Genomic DNA, 15,720 nt, shown 5'->3' with positions numbered 1-15,720 from the left:
CCAAGTTAAAACACGGTCTCAAGGAAACACATAATTGAGACTGAAGAAACTAAGATTAGCACACCTGCTGTACTAGACAGGGGAAGGAGATGACTCAGTAGCCTTGATTCGCAGAAATGACATGGAGATGACAAGAGCTAGTAGTTAATTGCAAATTGTAAGTGGTACACTGATCCCTCTACCTCATAAAATATTTCACACCTGGTCAGTACAAGTAGGAATGCACACAACCTCAGTTTACTGCTAGCCTATGAAATGAAAGTGATAAGTTCATTTGACATCTAAAATGGGTTGGCCAGTAAGATAAGGAACCCTTCAACCTGTTGCACCCATGGGAAATGTAAGTATCCTAGGGGTACAAACCAATGGAGTATAGACAAAGGTTTTGTAGTTTGCTTGTCATGATGACATCATGGATGATTAGTTTTGTCTTTAAAAATAATTGTTCTGCAATGATGCAGTTGGGAAAACTAGGTGAAGGCTTGCCTGTGGATTTGTGTGTTTTCCTACCAGCTCCTTGTGTACTTGAATCAAGTGCTGGGATTACTGAGCATTTAACATATTTCCATCTCCGTCACGTCTTTATGAGCAGTTGCCAAGTAGTGGGCCGAGTTACTTTTTTTGAGCCCAGATTACAAAGGATACAAATTGCCTAGCTAAAAGTAAATCACAGGGGAGCCACCAGCCTACTACCAAACACTTTCTGGATGAGAAACCTCACCCAAGGACATAAGTGGGGTGCTCCTCTGCATAGGGAGCAATACGAATACAGGATTCCAAAAACCTACCAAGGTTAGGAGAGCCCAAAAGGGCTTCTTAGCACTACATAAAGAACATATGTACTTCTGTAGGCAGCACATTTAAGTTTGCTTTCAAGGCGTGTGCAAGCTCAGTTTATGCTGCTAAGAACCCAAATGTAGGCCTTATCCTCTAATGCTTGCATGTCATTTCTAGATCCTGATAAAATCCTTGGATGTGATCATTATTGCCCAGTTACTGTTCTATCCAGAGCGCTAGGCCCTCAGCCCCTACAGAACACCAGCTATAAAATCAACTCAACCCCCCCACCCACAAATACTTTTCCACTCTAGACCTTTAATTTCCGCTTTTCTTCTGCTTTCTGGGGGTCCCATTCCTCTCCTTTACGATAGGCTTCCAGTTCCTCATCCGAGGGAGCAAATTCCTACAAAGAAAGGAATAAATTAAATGTACCGTGTGCATTCATCTTTAGACCATTTATTTTAGAATCCTCCAGATAAATAAGAATTGAATTTAACAGCCAACACAAAGACGACAAATGGGACATTACTCATATGCAGCCCTGAAGCACCTCAGGGTCTACTGGCCTACAAGATTAGCTCTGGAATAAATAGCATATATACAACCAAAACATGTACTTGATAGTACATAAAAGCGCCCCTTTCCATCAAATCTGCACAGTGATCATAGTGGTATTAAAGAAAGAAAAAGTAAATGGGAGTGGAGTGTGGAATGTATAGGCCTGCCTCATAAGTGAGCACAGAGATTAATGTGCTGCCACAGGTTCCTGCAAACAAGTTATTAGAGGAAGTGTGGAAGCCCATCTACTGAGAACAAAGCTGGTTCAAACAACGCATTCTATGGGGTGCAACATTCTGCAGAGGGGCTAAAACATGGTTGGGACCCTCCTGTGTGGGGTAAACTCCATAAAACGGGTTATTCGAAACATGTTCGTCCTGAGTATAGAGGGTCTAAATCCTGTGTAAAAGGTTATTGGAGATGGTGGCAAAATTGATCCATCCATCCATGTGTGTGGATTCAGGCCGAAAGTGAAGAACAATGTTTAATGACCATTATGGCATTACATGATTTGCTGGAAAAAAAGAAATAACAAGCAGTGCGAGACAAACTATAGCGTATGGCAGTAAACCGAAAAAAAAAAAAAAAACGAATCTTCCGACAGAGCAGTAGTGATCCAAAATTAACACTGACACATACTGTAAATACACAAACTAGAAGGTCCGCAGAATAGAATGTAGACGGTTACAAAATCAGTAACGAACGCAAAATTGCATTTCAAACATGGTAGAGAGAAAGAGGAACAGCATTTATCAAGGCCATGATATTTTAACCCAATAGTCAAGTAAGCAAACAAAGTTTCAAGAGAAAAAGAAGAGAGCAAAGAAAAAGGAGAAATAAAAGAAAACTACGGTAAGATAATTGAGGCATGTAATTGCAAGGGCTCAAAAAATGCTCAAGGAAAGCAAATCCAATTGCTAGACCTGTGATAGAAAAGACTGCATACATGAAAAAGGCTTGAAATGTAGGAGGTGGGGCAAGTGAAGGGCAACCCTTCAAGGACATGCACGAAAGAGCTAGAGGATACATGGATATAACCCTGGTGTGTCAGTGGGACTACACAGATAAATGCTATGCTATACAACAAAGAAAAGCATCAAATCAGTAGACAGCAATTTCTTACATAATCAGAAAAAATAATTTGCCTTCCAAAAAGGAGAATGAACTAAGATATAGGGGAGTGTGAAGGGGACTGAGAGCATCCCCCACCCAATGGACAAATGGTGTGTTGGTAGCACCAATGCAGGCAGTTTGGGAAACTTGTATAGACAAGTAGGGAGAGTCCTGCAACAATTTGTAAGAATCCCCCTACTTTAGAAGATCCGAATTAGGGCAGACGTGATCTCATACATGAACAAGAGGGTTGAGAAGTACAAGGATGAGATATGGCTTAGGAGCTCAGGTGCACTGCATGCCAAGCAAGTCACAGATCAACGGAGAAAATACATTAAAAATAAATAAATCGGGAGGCCACCAGCGCACAGGTGATGGCTGCCTGAAGACGCTGCTCGCGCCGAAACTGGGCCGTGTGGAGTGATTGAGCGCCACCCCCTGCAGCCCCTCCACGGAACATCTGCGGTTCTCAGTGGCAGTGAACCCCGGGGGACCCCCCACCCCCCGGGAGAAAGAGTGACACCGAAAGACCCTCGGGTGCACGAGAACGAGGCCTCGCGGCCCAACGAGAGGATCCACGAGGGGCCCCGCCCGCCTCAGAGCTGCATGGGGAGTCGTAGTGCGCGGTAGCCGTTGAGGCCTGCAAGCGCGCATGACCTCTCCACCCCACCCCAGTCACAGCACGCCAGCGCTCCGGCGGGGACTCCACCGTCAGGGCCCCGAGGCACAGGAGGACGATACCAGTGTGGAGCAGAGGCCCCAGGCGGCGGCGAGTCGCGGATCCGGACCCGCCAAAGGAGAGGCAGCCCGCCTGACCCGAGCTCCCGAACACAGAGTCGAGCAACAGGGGCGCCGAGGCCCCGTCCAACGGACCCTGGCGAGAGCCATCAGAGCGGTGGACAGCGGACCACGGCTGGTGAGGAAGGTGAGAGGCCCAGGCGGGAGGAAACAGGTGGTGGCCCCTGGGCTCCTTCCCAGGGCGAGTGCCCGCCTGGAGACGAACTCTGAAGAAAACATGGCCGATAGAATCTAATCAGCACGGCGTTGGCGCTGAACCCCCTTCCCCAGCGGCTCAGCCTGGACTGTCATCCGATCACAATTTGACACACATCGTCGCCACCTCCCCGCCACAGGGACAGACGACCACAAGCAGCGGGAAAAGGAGTGTAAAGAGTGCGAGGCCCCCACCAGAGACCGGTGGGGCGTGTGCCCGCTCAAAGATAGCTCCCCACGGAGCGGTTTTGCCTGAAGGAGAGAGGGCAGTCTCCCAGCAGGGTCATCGCTCTTGGCCCCCGAGGACCGCCGGCCGGAGGGAGAGAAAGGGAGACCAGATGAGCTGGCGCCACACCCTCCAGGAGTACCGTTACCAGGACGCTAGAAGGGAGAATAGTGGCCCGGAACGGACGACCAGAATGTCCCAGCCCGAGACCTCGCCCCACACCCACCCTTACAATGGAAAAGGGCTTTGCCTCGGTCCTGCAGGAGATCAGAGATATGCGGGCGGACATTGCCCAGAAAATGGAGAACATGGACCGTAGGGTGGACAAGGTCGAGGACAGACTGTTGCAGCTGGAGACCAACCAGTCCTCAGCAACGACCCAAGAGATGGACATGTCCCCGAGTATAGCCGGAGGAACAGCCTCAGAATGTTTGGGTTGCCAGAGTCGGAGGGAGAAACGGAAAGAGAATTGAACCGGGTGTTGAGGGACATCATCACCCTCCTTTTCTCGGACGAGATGACGACCGAACCAACGTTTGATCGGGTCCACAGAGCGGGGGGCCCCCCGGTCAATTCTGGTCTGCTTTCATTACTACACTGAGAAAGCGAAGGTTCTGGAGGAGGCCAGAAAGACATGGGAGATAACCTATAACAATGCACAAGTGTCCATTTTCCAGGACCTCTCTTCATACACGCTGGCCAAACGCAGGATGTGCCGCCCACGAACACAAATGCTAAAAGAGAAGGGGGTGCACTATAGATGGGGGTTCCCCTTCTCCCTCACGTTCGAGGGTCAACCGTGATTACAGAGGAGGACATAAGGGGAGCCATCCGAGAGTATGTGTCGGAACCGTCCCCGCGGAGAGAACCCACGGGATTCGCAGCGGAAGGAGCCAGATAATGCAGGCCACAAGGAGAGGAGAAAGAAGACGGGTCCACGGAAATTTAAGAAACTGAACCCGCCGTCCCCGATGACGGACAGGGAGGACGCCGACCCCGGACACGGAGGAGCGAGACGGTCGGGCCTGGGGTAGTCTGGTAGCTGAAACACCAATCTGGAAGTGAAAAAGAGTACGGGGAAACCGGGTAAAGAACTTAGTTCACGATCACAACGTCCGGCCTGGCTCAAAGACGGGTTGACTTCCAGGACCATGGGGTCCAAGGACGTAAGGGGCCTCCCAGAACAGCAAGTATGTCGGCTACCTGGGGGAGAAGTAGGGGGGAAAGGGGGAGGGGTTCAAGGAGGAGTGATTTCCGACATTAGCCCAGCTGGAGGCGGTAGGCTGGTGGTCTGGCCAATTACCAGCAATGGTGAACTATTTGGCTGGACGCCGGGGTGGGGGGTTGAAGGAATAGTTGGGGTTGTTCTGTTCGGAGTGGGGACCAGGGGGCAGTTGAAAACAGGTTTAAGGCCCACCTGGGGGGGCAAGGGAGATCAGGTCATAACACAAAAGGAGCTGGAAAGGAAAAGTGCCATGAGTCAGCTATCCAGTAAGATGTTGATCCTAGAAAATGGCTGAGGATCTGCCTGCCCTGGGCGTGGGTTCCCTTAATGTGCGGGGGTTGAACACCCCAACCAAGAGATCCTTAGTCTGCAGGGAATTCAGGAGGGCAAAGCTTGATCAGCTCTTTCTTCAGGAAACACACTGGGCTCAAGGAAGGAACCGAAGCTGTGAGGAGGCGGGATCGGGGGAGGTCCTTAGCGCATCCCACAGAACCAAGAAAAGGGGGGTAGCCATACTGCTAGCAAGGGATGTTGGTTTTGAAGTGGAAGCCACCGTTGAAGGACCCAGAGGGCCAATATCTGTTGGCAAGGCGCTCTTTGCGGGGCTCCCCTCCGACTCTGGCAGTTGTGTACAGCCCCAATGAAGGCCAGGCGCAATTCTGGGTGGGAGTGAAGGACAGATTGAAATTGTTTGTTCACGGGATGTTGGTGGTGGTGGTGGTGGGGGGGGGGATGGGGAGATTTAAATATGGCCATGACCCGTACCTTCCAGAGGATCAACGTGGAGCTGGGCCTGGTGGACACCATTCCGACTCCCAGGACAGGGCTCCCCTCCTTCACATACTACTCAGCAATCCACACATCATACTCCCGTATAGACTACATCCTGGTAGACAAACCCCTTCTTCCACATGTCTCTGGACACAGGGTTGACCCCGGTCTCTTGGTCCGACCACGACTTGGTCCGTACCACCATAGTAGGGGGATGGCGGAGAGGCAGTAGAGGGCGACGGAAATGTAATGACTCCCTGTTGAAGGACGAAGTTCTGGCACAGGAAGTGCAGGACGCCATCTCGGAGTACTTCGAGTTGAGCGACAATTGCTAGGTAGGCACACGTGCTGTGGGACGCCTTCAAGGTGACCTTACGTGGTGTCCTCATTAGAATGGGAGCCCAGAAAAAGAGGGAGAGGGAGGCCCAGGAAAAGTCCCCGAGGGAAAAGATAGCCCAACTTCAGCCGGGGGACCTTCCGGAGGCACCCCTGGAAAGGGATCAGATTGCCTCCCTAGAAAACTATAAACTCCAGTTGAAAGACTTCCTGTGACATAAGACTGAGCGGAGCCTCCAATTAGTGAAACAAAATTATGAGAAGTGGGACAGAGCTGACAAAATCCTGGCCTGGAAACTCAGATTCAGAGGAACAGAACGGTGAAGGCTGTGAAGAATGATTGGGGATCATTAGATCACAACACCCTAAACATTGGAGCCGCCTTTCGCCGTTATGACAAGTTATACTCGTCAGAATATGACACTCAGATTGAGTAATTCCTGGACTCCATCCAGATCCCGTCCTTAACAGGCGAAATGGCGGAGGGTCTAGAGGGCCGGGTGACGGAAGGAGGTGGAGCACGCAATCAGTGGGATGAAGGTGGGAATGTCCCCAGGGGAAGACGGCTGCTCTGTATACTGCTACAAGAGGTTACGGGCTATCCTAGCCCAACCCCTGGTGAGGGTGTTTAATGTGGTGTTAGAGGGGGGCTCTCTGCCGGATACATTATGATGGCCATAATCGTGGTCCTGCCCAAAGAGGGCAAAGACCCCACTGAATGCTCCTCATATCGCCCGATTTCCCTCCTCAATATAGATGTTAAGATCCTGGCCAAGGTGATAGGCAAAAGGATGGAGGGGATAATGCCCAAGCTGGTTCACAGGGATCAAATGAGGTTCACAGGGGGCAGGCAAGGCTCTGAACATCAAGACGACGATAGACCTAATCCACCATGCCCAAGAATCAGACCTCGAAGCAAGTCTGCTTTCCTGGACTCCGAGAAAGCTTTTGACAGGGTAGAGTGGAAGTACATGCAACTCCTCCTCCGTCGAATGAGCTTCGGGGCTCACATCAGGAACTGGGTTTCCGCCCTATACGGGGCCCCAACGGCGAGAGTTCAGGTGAATGGAGAACTTTCCGACTCATTCCCTCTTACACGGGGGACGCGGCAGGGATGCCCACTCTCCCCTTTAATATAGGTCCTGACGATGGAGGCCTGGCCATAGCGGTCCGAGCCCACCCCAACATTAAAGAGATTAAAAGGAGGAGAGGTGGAGTTCAAGCTCTCCCCGTTTGCTGACGATATTCTAGCATACCTGGTGGAGCCCAGCTCCTCGCTTCTCCCCCCTCCTGTCCCTGATGACGACCTTTGGGCAATTCTCAGGGCTAAAAATAAACGCATCTAAATCAGTGTTACTCCCTATGAGGGTTCAGGACCCTGGGCTGGACCACCGGGATAGGTGTGCGGGGAATTGTGGTGGGGGGGGGGTTTACTCCATTAGATATTTGGGTGTGCTCCTCACGAGAGATCTCTTAAAATTGGCCTCGGGAATTATGGGCCCATTATGGCGGAGATTAAATCGGATCTGAGGAGGTGGGGAGGTATGATCCTATCCTGGTATGGGCGCATGACAGCGGTGAAGATGAACATCCTCCCGAGACTGCTGTATCTTTTCACGGCACTCCCAACGGGGGTCCCCGACCAGATGTTTCGAGACCTACAGAGGGCAGTCCGAGAGTTTGTATGGCAAGGGCGGAACCCGAGGATAGGGAAGGCCGTTCTAACGTTACCTAGGGAGGAAGGTGGTTTCGGGCTGCCGGACTTCCTGCTCTACCACCGGGCCGCCCAGCTAAGGGTCCTGTTGGAGCATATGAAGGAGGGAATGGGCACCTATTGGTCTTATCTGGAGGACATGGACGCCCACCCTCTGAAAGTACGCGACCTTCTGTGGTTGCCATGTAAACACATCCCAAATAGACTGCAGACCCACCCAACCCTGGGAATACTTTGGTCGATCTGGAAAGAAGGACCCACAACCGCACACTTCACTTCCTGGCCCTCCCAGATGTCTTCGCTCTGGGGCCACCCGCTTAAACTAGGTAGCAGGGGATTCAGGAATGCCCAGTCCTGGTCGGATGGGGGTTGGAATGGGCGGGGCAACTGTTCAAGGAGGGCGAGTTTCTCGAATACGAGGAGCTGCGAGATGCGCTTGGGCGGGGGGTCTCTTTCAGTCTTTGAATATTTGCGCCTGAAGGGCATCCTCTGACCAGACTTGGGGCCTGAACCTGTGGAGACAGTTGACCCCCTGTGAAAAGTTACTTGACACGGCCACAACAAGGAAGGGGGTAATATCCAAAATGTACCAAATATTGAACACTGTTAAATTAGAAGGGAGGAGAGGGTTTTGTGGGTTCTGGAATGACTTGGCGGGAGAGGCTCTCTGAGGACGCATGGTATAGGGTATTTAAAATAGCATTCCATGGGAACCTATTTACGTCGGACAAGGAGCACAACTTTAGATCTTACAGGGATGGCATAGAGATCCATTGAAATTATCCAAGATGTTCTCTGGGGTGTCCCCCAGATGCCCAAGAGGATGTGGCCAAATGGGGACAAGGGGTCACATGTGGTGGTTCTGCCCTAAGGTACAGGGGTTCTGGGAGCAGGTACGGGGATGGATGGCGGAGGTCACCGAGGAACTACTCCCACTCAATCCGTTGACGATGTTGTTGGGCCTCCCACTGGAGGAGGCGGAAATATATAGGTACCCAAGAATGTGGAAGACCATGTTGCGAGCAGGAAGAGTGGACCTAGCGCCAAGGTGGAAAAGCCCAGAGATCCCCTCTAAGGAAGACTGGCTAAAAAAAAAACTTAACATGTTCCTCATGGACAAACTGACGCCCATGGTAAACGAATCGAGCGCCTACCAGGCAAATTGGTATGGGGTTTACTAGGCATGGGGGTGGGATGCTCACTGACATTATGTAGACAACAAGGGGCGTGAGGGCGATGGAGCCCAGAGAGTACCACTCAAGGACAATGGTGTAATCCGCGGCCCGGGAGATAGCGGATCCGTCTAAGCCAGCATTTACGTGAACCTGATGACAACTCCTGCGATTGGTTTTTCGATGGGACACTGATCTGAGGGGAAGGAGACTGCGGGGGTTTGATGACGATGCTAAATGTGATAATCATATTGCTCCCGGTGTTGTCATTGTTTCTTTTTCTGAAAAATTGCCAATAAAGCCAAAGTTTAAAAAAAATAAAAATAATCAAGCAACACAGCAGGTTGAAAGGTTTCTATAAAAACGGGACATCCCACTACACGCCCTTTTCAGAAAAGACCCATAAATGCAAAACCTTGAGAAAACTGACAATCCCATGCCTACATCACCACCTCATCTTACCACCACTAATAAGCGGCCAGGGTATAGATTGGCATATAAACCATAAAGAAAGAAATGGGGTTGGGGAAGAAGAACTCTTCCTTTCAACTGGTGGTCTCCTCTAAAAGCAGGCGATATGCAACTTTCAGTACGTGGACGATGCACATTCAGCTAAACTGCCAACTACTCCCTGCCATAATATATAAAATATACTTTGTAAAATAAGGGAATCATTAGTAATGCTTTGCTATTGGACACACAAAACGAAGGGAATAAATAAAACATTCACATGTATGAAGAGGAGGTTATCCTACTGGCAAAAAAGGTGCCTAATAAAACGGCACTATGCAATGTGCATCTAAAACGGACTTTAGTTGTACACATCGAGTGGTTGCCCGCCCTCCTTCCGTGCCCTTTCCACACAGGCCTCATCTCTGTGGTCCGCATGCTACAGGCCTTTGCCACTAGTGCGACTGTGTGCTGCACCATCACCCAAGCATTCTGTCCAGCATGCAGTCGTCCTCCACTTACCTTTTTAAATATCATCACATATCTGCTCTCCTCATCATCGCCAAATGAAAACGAGGCTAAGCCAGCGACCTCCACGACATCATGCCTGAAATAAAAAGCAGGCATCAGATGAAGGATTGTGGAGGAAAAGTTAATTAATTGTATGTTAGAGGCAAAGATAATACTTTGGGGACATGAGGGCCGCTTAGAAGGAACACGGGGGGAAATCTGTGAGCCAACACAAGGAAGGGGAAGGAGGTGTAGCATGGTTTCTTTGGGGGCTATACAAGGGTTCTCTTGGGGGCAAGGGTGGGAAATACGAGGATCAATCAGTGGTAGTTTGGAGAGCCTCAAGATTGATGTACAAGGATCTGTGGCTTCAGCCTTAACACAATCACTCCCACCCAGTGTTATCAATCTTAAGTCTGTACAGGATCGCACAGCCCCTGAAACACGCAGGATTCCAATGCATAGAATGATATTTTACTTGCGTCAAAAGGAGAAGCCAAGAATAGGTCTTGTTCCAGGAACACATACTATTAGTGAGTAAGGGAAATCCCTGCCTCAGGGCATTCACACTGATGTTCTGCCTTTTCCATTCCTCCCCCCCAGATTATTCACAGGGGGTTTTGAGAATCACCCTCTTCTAGACGTTCTGCAGTATGCATGTTCATCCATCGCCAATGACAAATAAAGGTTCTGTTAAGTGCGCACCATTAAGACTGTATGGCGCATCTTCGGAGGGAATGGTTTATTCTCCATTGTGATGGGAATATGAAAGAAACTACTGGGACAAACACAGCAAGTTAGTAATATTAGGCTACCAAATGGACGTGCTCCCAAGAGTCCGAATAATCACTAGGGTGGTATACAAAGCATTAAAACAAGTCTCTCTAGAACTCACCCAGTAAAAAGATGAAGGGAATCTACTGACCCATAGAGTTGGCACAGATGCTACGGCTCAGCTAGCATACATTTTATAAGCAATCCGAGGGGGGGGTGGTCATCATCCTGCATAGTACATGCCTCTGCCCAGAGGTGCCCCACATGTTTAGCGATATCAGATTGGGTTTACTTACCTTCTCAACAGTACTTAGATTTTTGCATTGAGAGTGCCCAATCGTTAGCACTTCCCTCCATGCCTTCATCCCCACATTCCCTTGCCTGCTCGAGTCTTGGGATGGTCGCCCTGGGAATCCTTAGAATTATTCACAGAACTCCCATAAACCATAGCTTCAAAATGTTCCTTGCCTCCAACTGAGGCAGATAAGACAGGTTGCAACTTTGGCCAAAGTGTAGTTTTAAAGCATTTGACAGTGGAGAAGTGACATTTTATTTTATTTGGCTCGCTACGGCTCCCACCTCCAAAATAATGGGTGAGGACATTGCAATTATGATGCGAAAACTAAACGGAGGTAAATGGTCTAGATCTTGGTCTGGACTACAGAAGACCACTAGGAAGGTACACGATGCAGAATCCTTGCATAGTGTATTACATACTGAAGCCAATACGTTGAGACTGCTGCAGCTAGACTACTACTGAGGCTTAATAGAAAAGACCAAGTCACATCAACCCGATGATCCCTGCACTGGCTTTCAGTATGAACACAAACAGAAAATTAATCACAGACCTACTTACAAAATGGTCCTCTGTTTATAGCAGATAGGAATAGACACTATCGACCAACACGGATCCTCATGGTTCAAGGACTCTGCCATTAGGGCTATGATTTGCTTGGTTATTTATATTGTGCTTAATACCCAGAGGTTTCTAAGCACGGATCCGGGGATTGAACCCATGTTGCTCTGTGTCGTCTTGCTTCCAAGGCGAGCATGTTGCCCCTGATTTATCCTCCCGAGACTGGCACCCACAGCAGTATATCAATCAATGATCGAGACTGGTTGAGGCATTGCAGGGTGCGAGGGGAATTCAGACAGCTCACCACGATTTTGAGTCTTGATATGGGGTGGAGCATATACTTTTATTTACTATGGGCATTTCAGCACAAATGGAGATTCGGTAACCAACCAAGCACTACTACTTATGGCTATGCATTGGTCTTCAAACTGTGAGGCTGGCCTCCCTAGTGGGGGAGGGGACGAGAAGGATGGCCAAGGGGCCCGAAGCTCTTCAAAAAAAGGGAGCACAGCTTGCACTAGAAAAAGTAAGCAGATATGGCATCGGGGGTGGGGGAGGTGGATTTACAGCACCACAATTTTAAAATCAAGAGGGGGCTCAACAACTATATTTTTACTTAGGGGGGGGGGGGGTGGAGGGTGCGCAGAATAAAAATATTCGAATACCACTGGGTTACAGGTATCACCTAAAATGGTTACCACATGTTAGAAGGGGGGCAGCCCTTAGGGCACAGCATACAGGCACACTGTTTAAAGAAGCAGGTATAGTTAATATTTACAGAAGATAGATAAACACTGGAAGTCAGACTCACAGGATACTCCTTTCAAGTTTTCCCATGGCCTGGAATTTCTTTTTCATTTGACCCGTGTCCTGAATGAAATCAGTCACTTCCTTCTCCATCTAAGAGAGAAAAAATAAAAACACTAACATTATTCAAATATTTTCATGCAAGATCTGCCACTTTTAACATGCGAAAGTAAAAACCATTTACTGGGGACGAGTGACAACGTGGGTTTAAAGGAGTTATATGCCAGTCCAAATTCTCGACTAGTAAATATGAACAAGGAGCCCCCGAAGAATAAGATGGGATGCAAAAAAAAAATAAGGATTAAGATGGATGTTTTTAGAATTCAAGCAGATTTTCTACTGCTTACATTTTCTTTTAAAAGCAGTCGCCATCATTTTTTTTTAAACAAACTTTATACTTTTTTTTTCACAGCGATAGTACCACAACTGGTATCACAGATCAGTACAGACAATGTATTCCTCTGCTTCTATGGCCCAGTAACCTTTATTTTTGCATTTGTTGCAGCGCCCTGAACCCTAGGTGCTAGTTACATTAAGTGAAAGTATATACATGAAAAGGTACAGCAGGGAGGCGAGAGGAGAACTCAGGGAGCTTTAGGCAAAGAGCCAGGTTTTTATTTTTTTGTCTAAGATCCAGTCGGAAGGTTCCTTTCTCACGGCGATGGGGAAATTGCTCCAGAGGTTAGCAGCAATGGCAGGAAAGCTGGATCCTCCTGTGGCCTTTCTAATGAAGTTAGGCACTTTGAGTAAGTGACAATTAGTGGATTTTAGCAGGCGAGATGGGCTGTATATTTTCCACACAGCGCAAGAGGTAATCCGAGGCAGTGTTGGTGGTGAACCTGTGTGCAATGGAAAGTGGTTTGAACTTGAGCCGCTCATGGATCGGAAGCCAGTGGGCATCTTTTCTGAAACCCGATCGTTCTTGCACAAGCCTACGGCGGCCGCGGAGGTCATTGTTTAAGTGCCTGCAAAGTGGGAGTTGCAGTAGTCCAATTTGGCTCCGGTGGGGCGGTTGGATGCAGTGAGGAAAGGCCTGCTGGCATTAAGAAGTTTGGCGGTGTCGGCCGTAGAGGAGGAAATGGTGTTGACTTGCCATGAGAGGTCAAGGCTAGTGTCTAGGTAGATTGCTTTGGGTCTCGGCTGCAGGTGAGGTTACCGTCAATGTAAAGGCTATGTAAGCTGGATCCATGTTGCAGAGAGGGGTGTGCAAGCCTACAAGGAGGATCTCAGTTTTGTCATTATTTAGCCATAACTGTTGAATTGCCATCCAGTTCTGGACAAAGTTAGACTGTTGATGGCTGCGACTTCTAGGTGGTGGGTGCCTAGGTGGTGGGTGCCTAAGCGGGAGGAAGATTTGGGTGTTGTTGGCATAATTTGTTTAGGATATGCGGAGGACATTCAGTCTATCAAAGTGGGGTGTACGATAAATGATATACAAGATGGGGGGAGATGCATGATCCTTGTTGGACTCTGCAGGTTACTGGCGTGGGTGGGGCAACATGATCACCCATGAAGACGCGGGAAGATCCATCTGCCAAAAAGGATCTGATCCAGTCTGTGGCTTCAGGGGAGAGGTTAGTCGATAACGAATGCTGCCGATGGGTCCAGCAAGAGGAGCTAGGCGAGTTTACCAGTGTCTTTGATGTCATCCAGTTGGTTTTTCAGGTCCAACAAAGCAGTTTCAGTTCTGTGCCTTGGTCGGAAGCCTAATTGGGGGGTGCCCAGGGTGCGGTTATCCTCGAGTTGTTGGAGGACCTGGATGTATGCTGCACAGCCAAGGATTTTCATGATGAAGGGTACAGTCATTTTTAACGGGGATCTGGTGGTAAAGGAGGGCTCTTTTCTCCATGCCGTTTCTTTGCGTTGGAAGCAAGGAGCTCAGGGATGTACCAAGAGTTCTTCTTTAGAGCGAGTTTGGTTTTACGCTTTTTTAGCGGGGAAGGGTGTTGAGAGCATGTGCTATAGTGTTGTTGTAGAGGTTGGCAAGGGCCTCGGGGTTAGTTGCAATGCTGGTCAGACCCTTGAGGTCTGAAGGAGGAGTGCGAGGTGCTCCTTGAGATTTTTTTTTGTAGCGCGAGTTAGGGTTTCTGATTTCACCGAGTGACAGGGGCTGACCCGTGGGGATGACTATGACGAAGGTGGGGTGGGATGGGGCAAGTTGTGGTGGTAGGGCTGGCCAGGTGGCAGTACGTTTAGCAATCCAGTTGAGGGTACGACTCTGCGTGTGTCTCTGTGGGGTCGTTGAGGCCAAGGTTGATGTCTCCTAAGATCAGGACTTTTAAAAGTCGGGATGGGGTTTGCATATAGAATTCCAGATAGAAGGGGCCGGAGGGAGAGGGGGAGGCAGTAGATGAGGTGGATACTGACAGCATTGGTGGGTGAGGGAGTGAGCTTAGTAGAGGGCATTTCAAAATTTGAGATTGGGCAAGATTGGATGACCCTGATGGTGAGGGCGTTAAGAGCGACTCCACTGCCTCGACTGGGAGATCCGTTGTTGCGCAAAATGGCATATCATGGCGGGATCCTGGGGGGATAGCGATAGATGGAGCCGGATCGCCAAGCTTTGGATATGGCAAGCAGGTCAACACCATTGGGAGGCAAGGAGGTCATGAATTTCAGGGGCATGCATGGGGACAGATCAGACATTGATCGGGGCACATTTGAGAGGCTTGTTAGGTGTGGCCGCTGGAGGAGCTTGTTTCACGTTTGGAGAGGGTGGGAAATGGAGGGATGAGTGGGGTGTAGATCTCAAGGTGGAGGTGAGCATTTCGAATGGATAGTGAGGTAGACAGATGGGGTGGATGGGTGGCTGGATGCCATGACGTCTGCAAACAAGATATAGGTGAATCCTGATGAGCAAGTTGCGCAAATGCACTTACCCAATGCAAGGGTTGGGGTTCTGGATGGGTTCCGGGGTACAGCTCAAAGTTCGTAGTTGCAGAGTTCTTGGGGTGCCACATCACAGTACCAAAACCCTGTAGCGCACAACAGCACCCTTTTCCTGCACAGGCTTCACCTGCTACGTTGCGTCTGTGTGGGAGAATTGGTCGACCAGCGTCTTGCACACCTGCACACAACACCGCGCCCTTAGCCTAAGAGGGCTTCGGCTGCTACCTCTTCAACTACTCTCCATCAACCCCCTCACCTCCCATACTTTGAGTCATCCCCACTTCGGGGCTTCTTGGTCATTTCCCCCCAGACCTCCCCAATTCCCCGTCTAGATGTCTCGTCTCCCCTTCGCCCCATCCTCCCCAAATATTGTAATCCTTTTTTTAAAGAGCCTGGGGCTCCCTGGTCATCCTTTGGGACTACTGGGGGCAGGGGGTATCCGAAGCACAAACAATTTGGTAGCCAGCAGTACAGTGAACTTGCAGCCCTTTCCGGGGCAACGCAAAAACAAAGGAGGTAGATAAATTCCATGCCACACTGGTCTGA

At 49.5% G+C, this 15,720-nt stretch overlaps 1 protein-coding gene across 1 annotated transcript in view; it reads right to left on the bottom strand.

Moving 5' to 3' along the window:
• SPAG7 (sperm associated antigen 7) overlaps positions 1-15,720 on the bottom strand; it is a 92,278-nt gene that overhangs the window by 61,119 nt on the left and 15,439 nt on the right. Inside the window, exons 3-5 of the mRNA XM_069643757.1 lie at positions 12,290-12,378; positions 9,861-9,945; positions 1,094-1,183 (exon numbers count right to left, since the gene is read on the bottom strand). Coding sequence (XP_069499858.1) covers positions 1,094-1,183; positions 9,861-9,945; positions 12,290-12,378 — 264 coding nt within the window. The remainder of the gene's footprint in view (positions 1-1,093; positions 1,184-9,860; positions 9,946-12,289; positions 12,379-15,720) is intronic.

The sequence above is a fragment of the Ambystoma mexicanum genome, chromosome 1p, assembly GCF_040938575.1.
Source record: "Ambystoma mexicanum isolate Mex_15411 chromosome 1p, UKY_AmexF1_1, whole genome shotgun sequence".
Lineage (NCBI taxonomy): Eukaryota > Metazoa > Chordata > Amphibia > Caudata > Ambystomatidae > Ambystoma > Ambystoma mexicanum.
Note: the sequence above shows the minus strand (reverse complement) of the source record. Positions and strands in the feature narration are given on the sequence as shown.